The sequence below is a fragment of the Mastigoproctus giganteus genome, chromosome 14, assembly GCF_048544385.1.
Source record: "Mastigoproctus giganteus isolate SK-2022 chromosome 14, ASM4854438v1, whole genome shotgun sequence".
NCBI lineage: Eukaryota > Metazoa > Arthropoda > Arachnida > Uropygi > Thelyphonidae > Mastigoproctus > Mastigoproctus giganteus.
In genome coordinates, this window is record NC_143588.1 from 39,580,152 (window position 1) to 39,594,842 (window position 14,691).

The 14,691-nt window shown below is 38.9% G+C and overlaps 1 protein-coding gene across 2 annotated transcripts in view; it reads left to right on the top strand.

Annotated features, from left to right (window-relative positions):
- The window catches only part of LOC150075075 (coronin-2B-like), a 432,519-nt gene that overhangs the window by 281,696 nt on the left and 136,132 nt on the right, over window positions 1–14,691 (top strand). For both annotated transcript variants that reach the window (XM_090388986.1, XM_090388985.1), the window contains one exon: window positions 4,485–4,694. In XM_090388986.1, coding sequence (XP_090245112.1) covers window positions 4,485–4,694 — 210 coding nt within the window. The remainder of the gene's footprint in view (window positions 1–4,484; window positions 4,695–14,691) is intronic.

Sequence of the window (14,691 nt, forward strand, 5' to 3'; positions counted from 1 at the left end):
GAATTATGATACATTATTGTATTCTAGTTATTGTAACATATCTGCAAATATCTGATTTGGTTATTTATAATAATAAGAGATTTTGCTAAAGGTTACTTTACATAAGTACACTACTATATTTTAATCGCTAGGTGAGTGTTCTTATGTGTTCAACTACTGATAAAGTTTAATTTATACATTTTTATTTTGTCATAATATCTACAAAGAAAGCAAGCCTCCAAAAAACTGATGAAATTCAACTTATATTTAATTTCATCACTTAATACTAGAAAAACAATGATTTTAATTCTTTTTTTTTTAGTTTGCATTTGCTATTTGTAACATAAAAGCATTGATACTATTGAGTCACTGAATGATGTTGAATAACATGAAGTCACCCATGGAAGAAGACTGGCTCCAGTAAGCCTACTCAGAATGTGGCAGGTGTTTATTAAATTTTAAGTTGAAAAACCTTCAAATGAAATAATGAAATTTCTTTTCATGAAATTCTTCAAAATCAATTTAAAATTTATTTTAAAGGATTTCATTAAGCACTTCATTAATATGCAGTGGTTAGACCATATACAGGGCGTCTCAAAAATGTTGGTACAAACGTTTAGGGGAGGTAGGTAATATCTAAAGGAATGTGAATCACTTAGGAACCCATAACTGGAAACGTCACCATAAGTCGGTAGATGGCACTGTTCATCAGTTCGTGAGAGGGAAAATTTCTGGTTTACTCATTCAAGCAGTAGTCGCCGCACGAAGAGCATGCATCGATATACGAACTGTGAGCTGGCAGACATGCACCTACTGTATGGATTAGCATAGGGCAGTTGACGAGCCGCTCAACGAATTTATGGTGAACGCTTCCCAGACAGACATGTACCGGACCATTTGTTTGCGCGTGTGCATCAAAATTTGTGCGATTATGGGTCATTTAGAGGTAAAAGGAGTAGTGCGGACAGACCACGTTCGACACGAACTCCCGCCATGGAAGAAAGTGGATGTGTTGAATGCCATCCAGAATAATCCTACTACCAGCACACGTGCCGTTGCCTCTGCCTTAGGAGTGTCTCGCTGCAGTGTACAGCATGTCTGGCACGACGATTCCTTACACCCCTTTCATCTCCAAAGGGTTCAGTTACTGCTCCCCCAAGATCATCCTGCACGTGTGGCTTTTACGCAGTGGTTTCTCCAAGAAAGTGTTCAAGACTTGAATTTTCCAGCCTATGTTTTGTTCACGGATGAGGCTTATTCAATCAGCACAATGCTTATGTGTGGGCTCAAGCCAACCCACATGGTGTGCACCTCCATGCGGCACCACATCGCTTCGTAAGAAATGTGTGGGCAGGTATGGTTGGTGACTGCTTAGTCGGCCCATACCTGTTACCATCCCGCATGAACTCTGCTAAATATCGGATCTTTCTTGAACAAGTTCTACCAGGATTACTTGAGGATGTTCCAGCAAATGTGAAATGCAACATTTTGTTTCAACATGACGGGGCGCCTGCCCATTATGGAAGGTGTGTTCGTGACAATTTGAACAGGCGTTTTGGGCATCTATGGATTGCCGTGGTGGACCCGTTGCCCGGCCCACACGTTCACCTGATTTATCGAGCCTTGATTTATTTCTGTGGGGGACCCTCAAATCTGTCGTGTATGAATCGCCTGTGGAGACTGAAATGGATCTCGTCGCGAGACTTGTCTGCGCTGCTGCTACTGTCAAAGAAACTCCAGGTGTGTTCGACAGTGTCCGCCAATCCATGCTGCGTCGGTATCACGCATGCATCGCATCTCATGGTGGAACCTTCGAGCATCTGTTGTAACATCATGAAATGCATCCATCTCGTACTTCATTGTTAATATTATGTCAAATAAATGTTTGCCACTAATTACTGTCTTGTGTCATTTCTGCTTCTTGTGCCTCTGCTACTACTTTCCTGTGATGGTTCCGGTTATGGGTTCCTATGCAATTCACATCCCTTTAGATGTTACCTATCTCCCCTAAACGTTTGTACCAATATTTTTGAGACACCCTGTATATATTTAATAATTATCAGTTTGTTCATCTGATAACACATTATACAGAATGCGATACTGTGGCATACAGGCTTGAGAGGGATGTTTCAGAGATAAAAGCTGATGACTTCAAGTCATGATGATCCATCTAGATATTGCATTATTGACAACCACAAATCATAATGTAATGTTCAGGCATCACAATTTACACATTAATACAGTGAGTAGTTTATTACACAAGTACATGTTGCCAACTCTCCAGATTTTAAGCAGACTCAGTTTTTTGACCAATCCTTCTGTTTGCCAGCTTAACATAATTCATATGACTATGGCTTCATTGTTAAATTTGGAATTTTTAAAATAATTCTGCAAATTGGTTGTCAAATTCATTTCTTATCTCTTGTTAATGAATTGGCCATCTGGTGTTCTGGTCTATATTTGGTAAAATGTGATGCGGAATGCATGAAACAAGAATATAAAGTATACTCTATGTAAGATGTAACATTTACTTGTTTTTTTTTTTTTTGATGTGAAGCTTAATTTAATTTAACAGTATCGTTCGGTTAGATGCCAAAAGAATATGTTTCAGTGTTTAAGAAGACACGTTTTTCCATGTATTTAAAAATGTGGACAATGTAACATGTTTGCTTTCTGTACCGCGTACAGTTATGACTTTGCACTTTCAGTTGGCAGAAAATGCAGTATAATTAGATATGTTAACAAATGTTTGTTTACATGTCTAATTTCAAAGTGATTATAATAGTATCATGTATGCAAGATATTTAGTTGCATAGTTTATCCTAGAACAATCATCCTCTGCTGATTGAGTATGCAAATTTTTGAACTTAGGTTTGCCAATAATGAAATATTAAAAAAACAGACGGTATCATTAGTGAAACTGAATGGAAAGAGTGACGATGACTTTGAAAAATTTGTAATTTTTAATTGCTCAGATGGCAGTAAACAAAGTAATTCCAGGTTATATATCAGTATGGTAAACTCTCTTAACAAAATTTAAAAAAATGAAAAAAAAAAACAGTTTGCAGTTCAGTGCTTTAGTTCCAGTGTTGGAAAGTGACTCTGCAGTATTGAACTTTTTTTGAAAAACCTGAAAGGATGTGTTGTGGGATTCCTTTAGAAATTTATCTTACCCATGTTATGGTCAGCCTAAAAATTGGTCGCAAAGGTTATAAAAGAGGTGATTACACATTTGATGGTAATAGACTGTTCTTGTAATCTGATTAATTTGTATGCTGCAAAGGGGACCACATGACTATAAAAACAGATAGATAGATAGTTGATGGACATTTATTACCATCTAGAAAGAAGTTCTTGATGGAATTAAAATGGGGGACCATCAAGCTCTCAGCTGCCCAAGTCAACACCAGATCCCTCACTTGTGATCAGGCAACACAGTGGCAATCCCCAAAGCAGAATGGGCTGATCCCACAGGAGGTAGTTATTGTCAGTGATTCTATTGTCAAGGAAATGGGAAATATATTGTACAAAAGGAATGAGTAGATTAGGATTAAATTTGAAAGTGACTGCAATCTTGCCCACGTACAATAGGAGGGGAGTACATGTTGAAAGCCTTTTCTGTCAATTCGGCCCTGGAAAGAATGTGCAAGGCTCATGGGATAAAATTTATCTCAGTGCTCTGTGCTTGTTAATAGGAGAGAAGGTTTTTACAGAGATGGAATATGCTTAAATAGAAGAGGTGCAATAATATTTGCTGATGCTATCAAGACAGTGATAGGTGCATTGGAAAACTGCTAGTCTGGCACAGACTAACAGATTAACTAGAGCTGCAGACAGAGGGGAAAATGATTCTTGCACTGCTTCTTTTGGAAAATGCAGCAGTCTGGAAAGTAAAGTCTTGGGAATTTCGGGCCCTGTTGTGTTTCATCATGGAACAAGCGAATACATGGGCTGTGTAAGTGTAACTAAGAGTAAGAACATGTGCACTAATACCAGGAGCATTGTAAATTAACTTGATAAATTTAAAGTACTGATTAAGTTATCGAATGCAGACATTGTAAGAATAGTGGAGATGTGATATCACTCAGACCTAAATTGTGCTGAATTTGAACACAGGAAGTACAGTGTGCACAAAAAGGATGGGCGGGTGCTATTAGCTAAGAAGCATATTAATATGCTTCTTAACTAATAGCATTAGTAAAGTGAGCAAAGGCAAAAGTTTCAAATGTTATAAACAATTGCAAATTCAGTGGTCCACTGAACAGTTATGTGAGGAAGAGAGCACATAATTTATTATTTTTCATATACTTTTTCTTTTTTCTTTTTTTTTGTCTGAAGTAACAAATATCCAAGACTTCCGTGCATTACATGGCTAATATTAATTCTAATCTCCCTTAGCTTGCCTAACTCCCTTAGTGACTTGGTTTTAGTTTAGTTTATTTATTACTTTAACTTTGAAACAGTATGTTTTGAAAGACAAATTCAATTTTTTTTTTTTTTTTCAGGGTGATGGCAATATCAGATACTATGAAATAACTAACGAAAGTCCTTGGTGTCACTACTTAAACCAATATTTAACTGGATCGCCACAGCGAGGTTTGGGTTATATGCCAAAGCGTGGATTGGATGTAATGAGATGTGAAATATTTCGTTTTTATAAGCTGCATGCCATAAAAGGCATATGTGAGCCCATATCAATGGTCGTTCCCAGAAAGGTAATGCAGATAAAATGATATTAACTTAAAATTAATTTCTTTCATGATACTCTGACTGATGAATAATATTGTATTATGTGATTATTGCATTGTTAGCTATAACATCCAGTTTTACAGAGTTAATAATTTACTACTAAAAAGGATGATATAAAAGCAAATTTATTTTATTTTATATTTTTTTAATATGAGTACAGATAACCCTCGTATAACACAGTAGTTAGGGTCCTATAAAATCTCGTGTGGTGCAAAACCATGTTATACAGGACTAAGAACCAGTACAAAAAGAGGGGTTACGTTCCAAGAACTAACAAAAATACACCATTTTTTAAAACTATCGGAAATTTAATTTTTATTAAAAATAGAAATAACTGAACAAACATCTTACAAACCGTGATACATATATGTCAGATAATGTTTATCCATTTGATTTTCTTCCTCTTCATCCCTGCTAAGCACAACCGATCAAATCATAACGTTTTCTCTGTTGCAGAATATCTTCACCGTCTGAACTTTCTTCTGCAGCATCTAGATTTCATATATCTTCTGCTCTCTTTAAAAAATCAGTAATCTGGGTTTTTTTTTATGTAAACCCCAAACATGAGAGGTATTAGAACCTATAGTACTTAGTACCGTGCTTGGATCGGAGGTTGAGAAGACGAAAGAAGATATTTGTTGACCTTGAACTTCTGTAGACTTTATTCAGGAAATTCAGGACATTTTCAGGAAATATATATGAAGGAAGGTTGTTCCAGAAAACAGAAGTTGAATGAATAAACGAGGAAGATGAAAAGTTGGTTCTGTGAGTTTGAAGTTGAACAGTAAATGGATGTTGGCTGGTGGCGGCATGTGTTCGGACTGTATTGAAAGAGAGAGAGCAGGAATTATAGAAGCCAATTCAGGAGAACAGTGCCCATGGAATGTAGAAGAGGTATGGAATCTGTAGAAGAGGCATGCAGCAGAAACAGTATGTCTATGAGACAGCGAGTGGAGAGAGAGACTGTTAGAGATGAATCATTAATCAACCTTACTGCCCTCTTTTGAATGGAATAAAGAAGCCTGAGAGAGGTTTTGGGGGCACCACCCCAGATGTGGGAACAATATTCCATGGCAGGGCGGTTTTGCGATTTATACAGAGTGAGCAGCTGTTTGGAAGAAAAGTAACGCCGAGAGTGAAAGAGAAAACCAAGTTTTTTAGATGCAGAAGAAGCAATATTTGTAATGTGCTTGTGCCAAGAGAGATTAGAAGTCAGGGTAATCCCCAAAAGAGATACAGCGAAACTTCCCTTTAACGGACAGCCATGGGGAACGAAAATGTGTCCGTTAGAGAGAAGTGTCCGCTAACAAGAAGTCTGAGGGAGAAAAAAAAAAAAAAAAGAAAGAAAAATCGTTAAACGTTTAATATTAAATTAAAATATATACAGATTTTGAACAATATTTTTGTAAATAATATACAATTACATACACAAGAGATAAAGAAAAATTGTTAAACGTTTAATGTAAAATTAAATTAAATTATATACAGATTTTGCACAATATTTTTGTAAATAATATACATACAATTGTGCTATGCATATTATGACTTTATCTTATGAAAAATACATACAGTAATCACTTATTTTCTTCTGCACCTTCTTCCGGCTGATAATTTTGTTTTCAACATTTGTTTGGAGTGAAGAAACCATCGAAAGTCCTTCAGTATCTTCTTCAGTGGCGAAAAACACTTTTAAATAATTGATTTGTATGAGTGCTTCTTCTATTTTCATCGGTGGTTCGTCGTTAATATGTTCTTCGACAGAATGACCTCCTTCCATTTCTTCATCCTCATGAGGAACTTCTTGAAAAATATCAATGATAATGTCGTTGATATCTAGAGCACCATCTTCTGTAGTGAGGTTCGAGTCTATATCTTTGTAGCCAGGGTCACTTGTAGCGGAAGTATTGTACATTATCAATAGATGTTGAAGTTCTTGTTCTTCTTGGTGCTCCACATTGCTGTTTACAACTTCAATTTTTGCGTTTGAGAAGCCAGACTTTACAAAACAGTTCACAACAGTTTGTTTTCTAATTGCGTTTACTGAAGAGGAAATCCATTGAATCGCATCTAGGATGCTGATTTTCTTTGCAAGGTCACTCGCACATGTTACATCGTTCATGTTTGCAATGAGATGTCTTAAAACACGTTTTCTGTAGTGAAGTTTAAAATTTTTTATTATCCCTTGATCCAAGGGCTGACACTCTGCAGATGTGTTTGGTGGCAGAAAAATGATTTCAATGTTGGAAAATTCAATGTGCAGGTGAGATGCAGCATTATCCATGAAAAGAATAATTTTTTTGTTTTGACGAATCATGTTTTGGTTAAAGTGACTTATCCATTCGCTCATGATATCTCGTGTCATCCACGCTTTTTTATTAGACTTCCAGTCAACATCCAAAAGATTAAACTTTATGCCCTTGAAACAAAGAGGATTTTGTGGTTTTCCTATAACAAGAGGTTGTTCAAAGTCTCCCAGCATATTTGTACACAATAGTACAGTCAAACGTTCCTTAGAAATTTTTCGGCCCTGGCACTTTTCGTTTTTTAGACTCATTGTTTTTTCAGGAAGAGCTTTAAAAAACAACCCTGTTTCGTCACAGTTGTAAATAACCTTAGCTTCAAAATCACGACATAAATCTTCCAATTTTACGGTCCACTCTGTTACAACCCCAGTATCAACAGATCCACCTTCACCACTTACGGTTTTCCAAGAAATTTTATGCCGAGTTTTGAACTTGTCTAACCATCCCACAGAAGCTTTAAACTCATTTACTCATATAGATTTCGCAACCTCCAAAGCCTTTTCCCTAATAATATGCCCATTAATGGGAATTTTTTTAGCACGTGCGCGACAAATTTGAAGTCCAACAGTTTTCGGGAATGATTTTTGAACCTGATCATTTCCGTGTTGCCAAAATTGTTTGAGCAGTTCATTTTTTCCCTTTAGGATGTCGCTTACCTGCGTCTTCCCGATTTTGAATTTTACAGCGAGATTGCGAACACTATTTTTTTGCCGATCATACGCATTCATGAGTTCGACTATCTTTTAAAGTTAAATGTTTACGAGAAGACATTGTGCACTTCACACGACACTGAACAAAACTGAAACTGAAAAGTCGAAAGGCCGACCATATTCCCCCCCCCCCGTGCACACACCAAATTCATCAGAAGTTTTACACATGCCTTAAAATTCCTGAAAAAGGGTTTAGAACCGCGACGTAAACCTTGATAAAATTCAGAGAATCGGAAATAGAAAATAAACACACGATTGAGGCAATATGTGGAAGAAATGTTCCTAGAAAAAGGGCCGTGAGCTCGCCCGCTGTCCGTTATGGGGAGATCAAATTAAGTGCTAATCTAAACGAAACAGTGCAGATTGCCTGTCCGCATCCGTTACAGAGAATGTCCGCTAGACAGAAGCTGCAAACACGTTAAAACCAATGGAGGTCAGTTGGGGCATTTGAAAATGTCCGTTGTAGAGAGATGTCCGTTAACGAGAGGTGTCCGTTAGGAGAAGTTTCACTGTATATCATTTTGCCTAGAAATCAGAGTGTCACTTAAGATAAGCATAGGAGCAGTAGAATCCTTTTTGCGAGATATAATACAAGACTGATTTTAGACAGGTTGATATCAACTAAGCTGTCTTTGCCCCACTGGAGAATTACCTGAAAATTGACATTTAAGGAATTGGTAGCAGATTTTCGAGAAATTGAAGCTGATTGAATAGGTCAAGGTTTCTCAAAGTGGAAAGTGAAATGCAATGTGCTATAATCGGCAAAACTATGGATAGGATTTTCAGTCAATGGAAGAAGGTCATTAATATACAAGAGGAAAAGAGTGGGGGAAAGAACTGAACCTTGGGGGACACCGGCATTAGTGGAGAAGTTAGAAGACAGAGAACCTTCTACCATCACTCTCAGTGAGCGATCAGAGAGAAAACCGGATAACCAATTACTAAAAACAGTTGGCAAAACATAAGGTGGAAGCTTGTTTAGAAGATCTTTATGCCAAACACGATCAAAAGCCTTTGAGATGTCAAGAGCAACTACTTGTGTTTCACCGAACCTTTCCATTGAATTAGTCCATAAATGGGTAACATAAGCCAGAATATCACCAGTGGATCGACACTGATGGAATCCATAAGTAACTGATTTCTCCATTACTTTAGAAAGAGTAGAAGTCATTGCAATGGGAAGATAATTGGATGAGAAGGATTTTTCACCCTTTTTAGGAACTGGCTGGATATGAGCAAATTTCCAAGCAAAAGGAAAACATCTTTGGAATAAGAAAGTGAAAAAAGGCTGCAAAGAATAGGAGTAAGTTCAGGAGCACAGGTTTTGAGAACAAGTGGAGAAATACCATCGGGACCTGGAGCTTTCTTAGCATCAAGATTCGTCAAAATCCTTCTGACATCCTTTTGACGGAAGACCACAGGAGTCATTGAATGGAGCGTGTTGGGAATGGTGGAAGGTGTTTTACCAAGATCATTAATACATGAGTTGGAAGAAAAATGGGATGCTAGCAGGTCAGCTTTATCCTTGGCTGAAGTGACAACAGAACCATCTGTTTTGGACAAAGGTGGGAGCAGAGATGGGCAAAAGTTGTGGCCAATAGACCACAAGGCAAGAGACCAGAATGCTCGTCTACCATTAGGGCAAGAAGCAAGTTTTCTACTCTTAGCCTGTTCAAACTCTAGTTTGGACTGATTAATAACTGCTTTACAATTGTTGCAAGCTTTGGTGTACGCAGAAAATTAAACTGAAGAATTAGAAACAAGCCAATACGATATGCAACATTCTTCTTTTAACAGCCTTAGCACATTTATTGGAAAACCAAAGTTTAGATAAAGGATGAGATTTTAAAGTGGAGTGTGGGATAAAGGATTCCATTCCACAAGAATAATTTCACTGAAACGATCTGAGCAAACGTTGACATCAGAAGTTTTGAAACAGTAATCCGACCAAGGAAAAGAAGAAAAGAAGTCTCGCAGGTCATCCCATTTTGCATTCTTGTAATGCCAAACAACACGAAGTTGGGAATAGCCACGAGATAAAGATTCCATAGGAGAAGAGACAATCACCAAGTTGTGATCTGAAGTGCCTAAAGGGCCTCCTTAGAAGGGTTGTTTGTGAGAAAATGATCAAGCGTATTGGCTGTATGATTAGGATTGGCCGGTATTCTTGTAGGTAAATGAACAATGTGTGCAAGGTCATTAGTAATTGCAAAAGCCTCAGCATCTCGACCAGCTGGGTCGGTGTGACTAGAAAACAGAAGCCAGCTGGAGTTGTGAACATTAAAATCACCAAGGAAAATTACCTCACTGTTAGGAAAGTTGGACTGGAGAAAGTCAAGTTGTAAAGAGAGGAAGTCAAAGAGCTCCAAGTGATTAGTGGAGTTGGGAGAACGGTAGAGACAACAGATGAATTTGACACAATGAGGTAGAGAGAGAGAGAGATTTTTTAAGCCAGAGAAGATCAAAGAGAGGAGATTCCAAATTGCCAAGTCTCTGACAGGGAATATCAGAACGGACATATGCACAAGTACCACCTTTGAGGCGAAAGGAATCATGCAGCAAATAATTTGGGCATCTGAGATGAGCTGTAGTTGAATCAACCAGTAACTGAGATTCTGTCAGGAAAAGTACATGGGGTTTGACAGACTGCAAGTGGAAATGGACATCGTTGAGATTAGAATTGAGACCACATATATTTGTGGAATGAATTAGGAAGTGCTTGGTAGGTTTAGATCTTTTCGTAGATAAGCTTGCTCTATTAGTTTGACAATTCATGGTGTATTCAATAGTAAGAAAAAGTGGGTGGGGCATGCTGTATGAAGTAATGCTCCCCAAATTTCAATTCTACACTGCTTATATCTGTGCAACACCATGTCTCTGATATCCCAACAACATCTGCCTTTGATGTCTTGACCAGCACTTCAAATTCATGAAATTTATTTACTATGCTTCTATCATTGGTGTTCATGCAAGTATACATGTACTTATTCTTAGTTACCCTAACACAGCACATGTATTTATTTGTTTCATGATGACTTCCACTAGTCTCTAAACCCCCAGCACCCCATCCTTCAGGCCACTACTCATTCTATTAAAATCAGTGCAAGAATCACTTTGACCTCTGCCCGTGGCTACTATTAGCCTTTTAGTATGTGAATTCCTCCAAACCAGCAGTTTTCCGACCCACCTAATGCTGCCTCGATAGCATCAGCAAATGCTCTTGCATCCCTTCTATTTAAGTGTATCCGATCCCTGTAGAAGCAGTCTCTCCTGTTAACAGCAGTTTTCCGACCCACCTAATGCTGCCTCGATAGCATCAGCAAATGCTCTTGCACCCCTTCTATTTAAGTGTATCCGATCCCTGTAGAAGCAGTCTCTCCTGTTAACAAGCACAGACCACGCTGAGAAAATTTAACTTGCACAATCCCTCCAGGGCCGAATTGATTGACAAGGCTCTCATCATATACTCCCTCCTATCCTATCGTATCTGGACAGAATTGCAGACATTTCAAATTTTTCTTTATGGGTGAGAAATGGCCCTTAATACTGGATGAAAGGGTTGGGTGTAGATAGTCCTTTTTAGTGGTCGTCAGGGATGGACCCAGAGGGAAATGGTGGACAAGTTTAATGCTAGACTTCCTGAAAGTAATCCAGTAACACACAGCGCAGTTGGAAAACTGGTGAAGAAATTTAAACAGACTGGATCTGTTGCCGAGAAGCCTCAATGTGGTCACCCTTCTGTAAGGGAAGATGCTGGAATTGGAGTAATTGGTAAGTTTCATGCCAGCCCACAGAAACCTGTCAGGTGGGCCAGTGCCGATATTGGAGTGTCAAAGTGCACAGTGAATAACATTCTGAAAAAGAAAAGTTTCATCCATACAAACTTCAAATCGTGCATCATCCGACCAAGGATGAGTCTGATCTACGACTCGAAATAGAAATAAATAGAAAGGGTGCAAGAATATTTGCTGATGCTATTGAGGCAGTGTTAGGTGGGTCGGAAAACTGCTAGCTTGGGGGGGGGGGATAAAGACCAATAGATTGACAGTAGCCACTGGCAGAGGTGAAAGAGATTCTTGCACTGCTTCTATTAGAATGAGCAGAAGCCTGAAAAACAAGATGCATGATATTTCAGAGTCTGCTGGGAGCCATTGCGGTACAAGAAAACACATGGGTTGTGTTAGGATAGCTAAGAATAGAAACAGGTGCATGTATACTTGCGTGTACACCAATGCTAGGAGTTTAGTAAATAAATTTGATGAATTTGAGGTATTGCTCAAAACATCAAAGGCAGATATTGTTGGGATATCAGAGACGTGGTGTCACACAGATATAAGGGATGCAGAACTGCAATTTGGGGAGTACAATGTCTACAGAAAGGATAGACAGGATAGGAAGGGGGGAGGGGTTATGCTATTAGTTAAGAAACACATAAAAACCAAGGAAGTGAAGCCAGTCGACATCACTGGACAGTGCAGTGTTGAGTCAGTTTGGTGTGACATAAGCATTGGGAGATCAAAATTGAGAGTAGGAGTGTGCTATAGGCCTAATGACTCTGATGAGTATAATAAGAAGCTGTACAGGGAAATAGAGTGGGCCAGTAAATCAGAGTCTTATAATGGGGGATTTTAATTTCCCAGATATTGACTGGAATTTTTGGGTTGGTCACTCACACACTAGCAAGGCTTTTGTGGATTTATTGGATGATTGTTTTCTACATCAGCATGTTCGGGAGGCAACTAGAGGGAGTAATACTCTGGATTTGATTATCAGCAGTGATTCTTCATGCATTAAGAATGTGCAGATAAATGAACCACTAGGTGGCAGTGATCACAGTGTGCTGAAGTGGGATTTACTCAAAGAGGTAACTACCATTAGGGGTAAAGGGAAGGGTTATTGCTTCCGTAAAGGCGACTACGATGGACTGAGACAGTATTTAAATTCTATACAGTGGGACCAACTGATGATGTTAGCAACAGCAAATGCAAAATGGGAAGCATTCAAAGAACTTATCTTGGAAGTTACTAGGCTTTACATACCAACTAAGAAATATTGTTCAAGGTTTAGGCCAAAATGGATGTCAGATGAACTAATGAGGCATATGGCAGAGAAGAAAAATGCATGGGATACTTACAAATTAACACATGACACAGAAGCCTATGATAGATACAAGTTGATATGCAACCAAGTTACAAAGGAGGTTAGGCAGGCGAAGGCAGATTACGAGAAATCCTTGGCAAGGGATGCAAAGAAAAACAGCAAAGAGTTCTTTACGTATGTAAACTCTAGAAGGAAGGGGATGAATCAGATTGGTCCACTTGATATTGATGGGTCAACTGTTGATGATCCTGCTCAGGTAGCTAACAAACTAAATTAATATTTTGCATCGACATTCACACATGAGGAGTTATTCAGCGAGGGGAATGCCAGAGGTGTATTCAACTCTAGTAGTAAGCTACAGAATCTTGAAATAACTGGGAGTAAAGTGGAGGAGAAACTGTTGAAGATAAACACAAGAAAGGCACCCGGGGTGGATGGGATCTATCCAGTTATATTAAAGGAGGCAGCAAAGGAAGTAAGCAAACCCTTAGCCATAATTATGAGAGCTTTCTTGGACTCAGGGGAGGTACCCATAGACTGGAAATGTGCAAATGTGACTCCAGTTCACAAAGGAGGATCAAAGGCTGACACAAGTAATTATAGACCTGTGAGCTTAACTTCTGTTCCAGGAAAATTAATGGTGGCACTGGTTAAAGAAGCACTGCAGGATCATTTAGACAAGACTTCAGTTATAGCTCGGACACAGCATGGTTTTGTTAAGGGGAAGTCTTGCCTGACCAATTTGATTGGATACTATGATGCTGTCACAAAAGAACTGGATGCAGGGAATAGCTTTGATATTATATACTTGGACCTTAGAAAGGCTTTTGATACTGTTGCACATGGAAGACTGCTACACAAATTGGAGCAGTGTGACATTGGAGGCAAATTGCTGCTATGGATAAAGGGGTGGTTGAGGGGGAGAAGACAGAGAGTGGTAATCAATGGACACTGCTCATCGTGGACTAATGTTATTAGTGGAATCCCTCAGGGCTCAGTGTTGGGTCCATTATTGTTTTCTGTATTTATAAATGATATTGATGATGGTATATCAAGCTTAATGTCCAAGTTTGCAGACGATACAAAGGTTGGCAGGGTTGTCAAGGACACTGCTGACACTATGCTACTGCAACAGGATCTGGAAAGGTTGAGCAGATGGGCTGAGAGGTGGCAAATGAAGTTTAACATTGAAAAATGTAAAGTGCTACACATGGGAAACAGCAACCCCAGAGCAACGTATCAACTCTGCGGTACTACACTGACAGTGGTAGAGAATGAAAGGGACTTGGGGGTGGTTGTGCAGGCAGATATGAAGTTCTCTGAGCAGTGCAGACGGGCTGCAAGAGTAGCTCATGGAGTATTGTCAATGATATACAGGAATTTTTCCAGCAGGGATAAGGAAGTGATTATTCCCTTGTATAAGGCAATGGTTAGGCCACACCTAGAGTACTGTATACAGATCTGGAGGCCTCATTTCAAGAAGGATGTAGAGCTGCTGGAACGAGTACAGAGAGGGGCAACAAGATTAGTGAATGGAACAAAAGGGTGCTCTTACAAAGAAAGGCTTAAGTTTTGCAAATTACAGTGTCTGGAGACTAGGCACCAGCGAGGTGATCTGATAGAGGTGTATAAAGCCTTGAATGGTTTGAGCATGCTCAATGCTGATGGGATTCTTCCTCTAGCTCAGAAGAATCACCGGAGAGGGCATAAATTCAAATTGAGGAAAGAAAGATGTAGGATAGACGTGCGGAAATTTGCCTTTAGCCAGCGGGTGATTGGTTGGTGGAACAGACTTCCATCCCTTGTAGTGGAGGTTGATAGCCTAAATAAGTTTAAGGCTCAGCTGGACA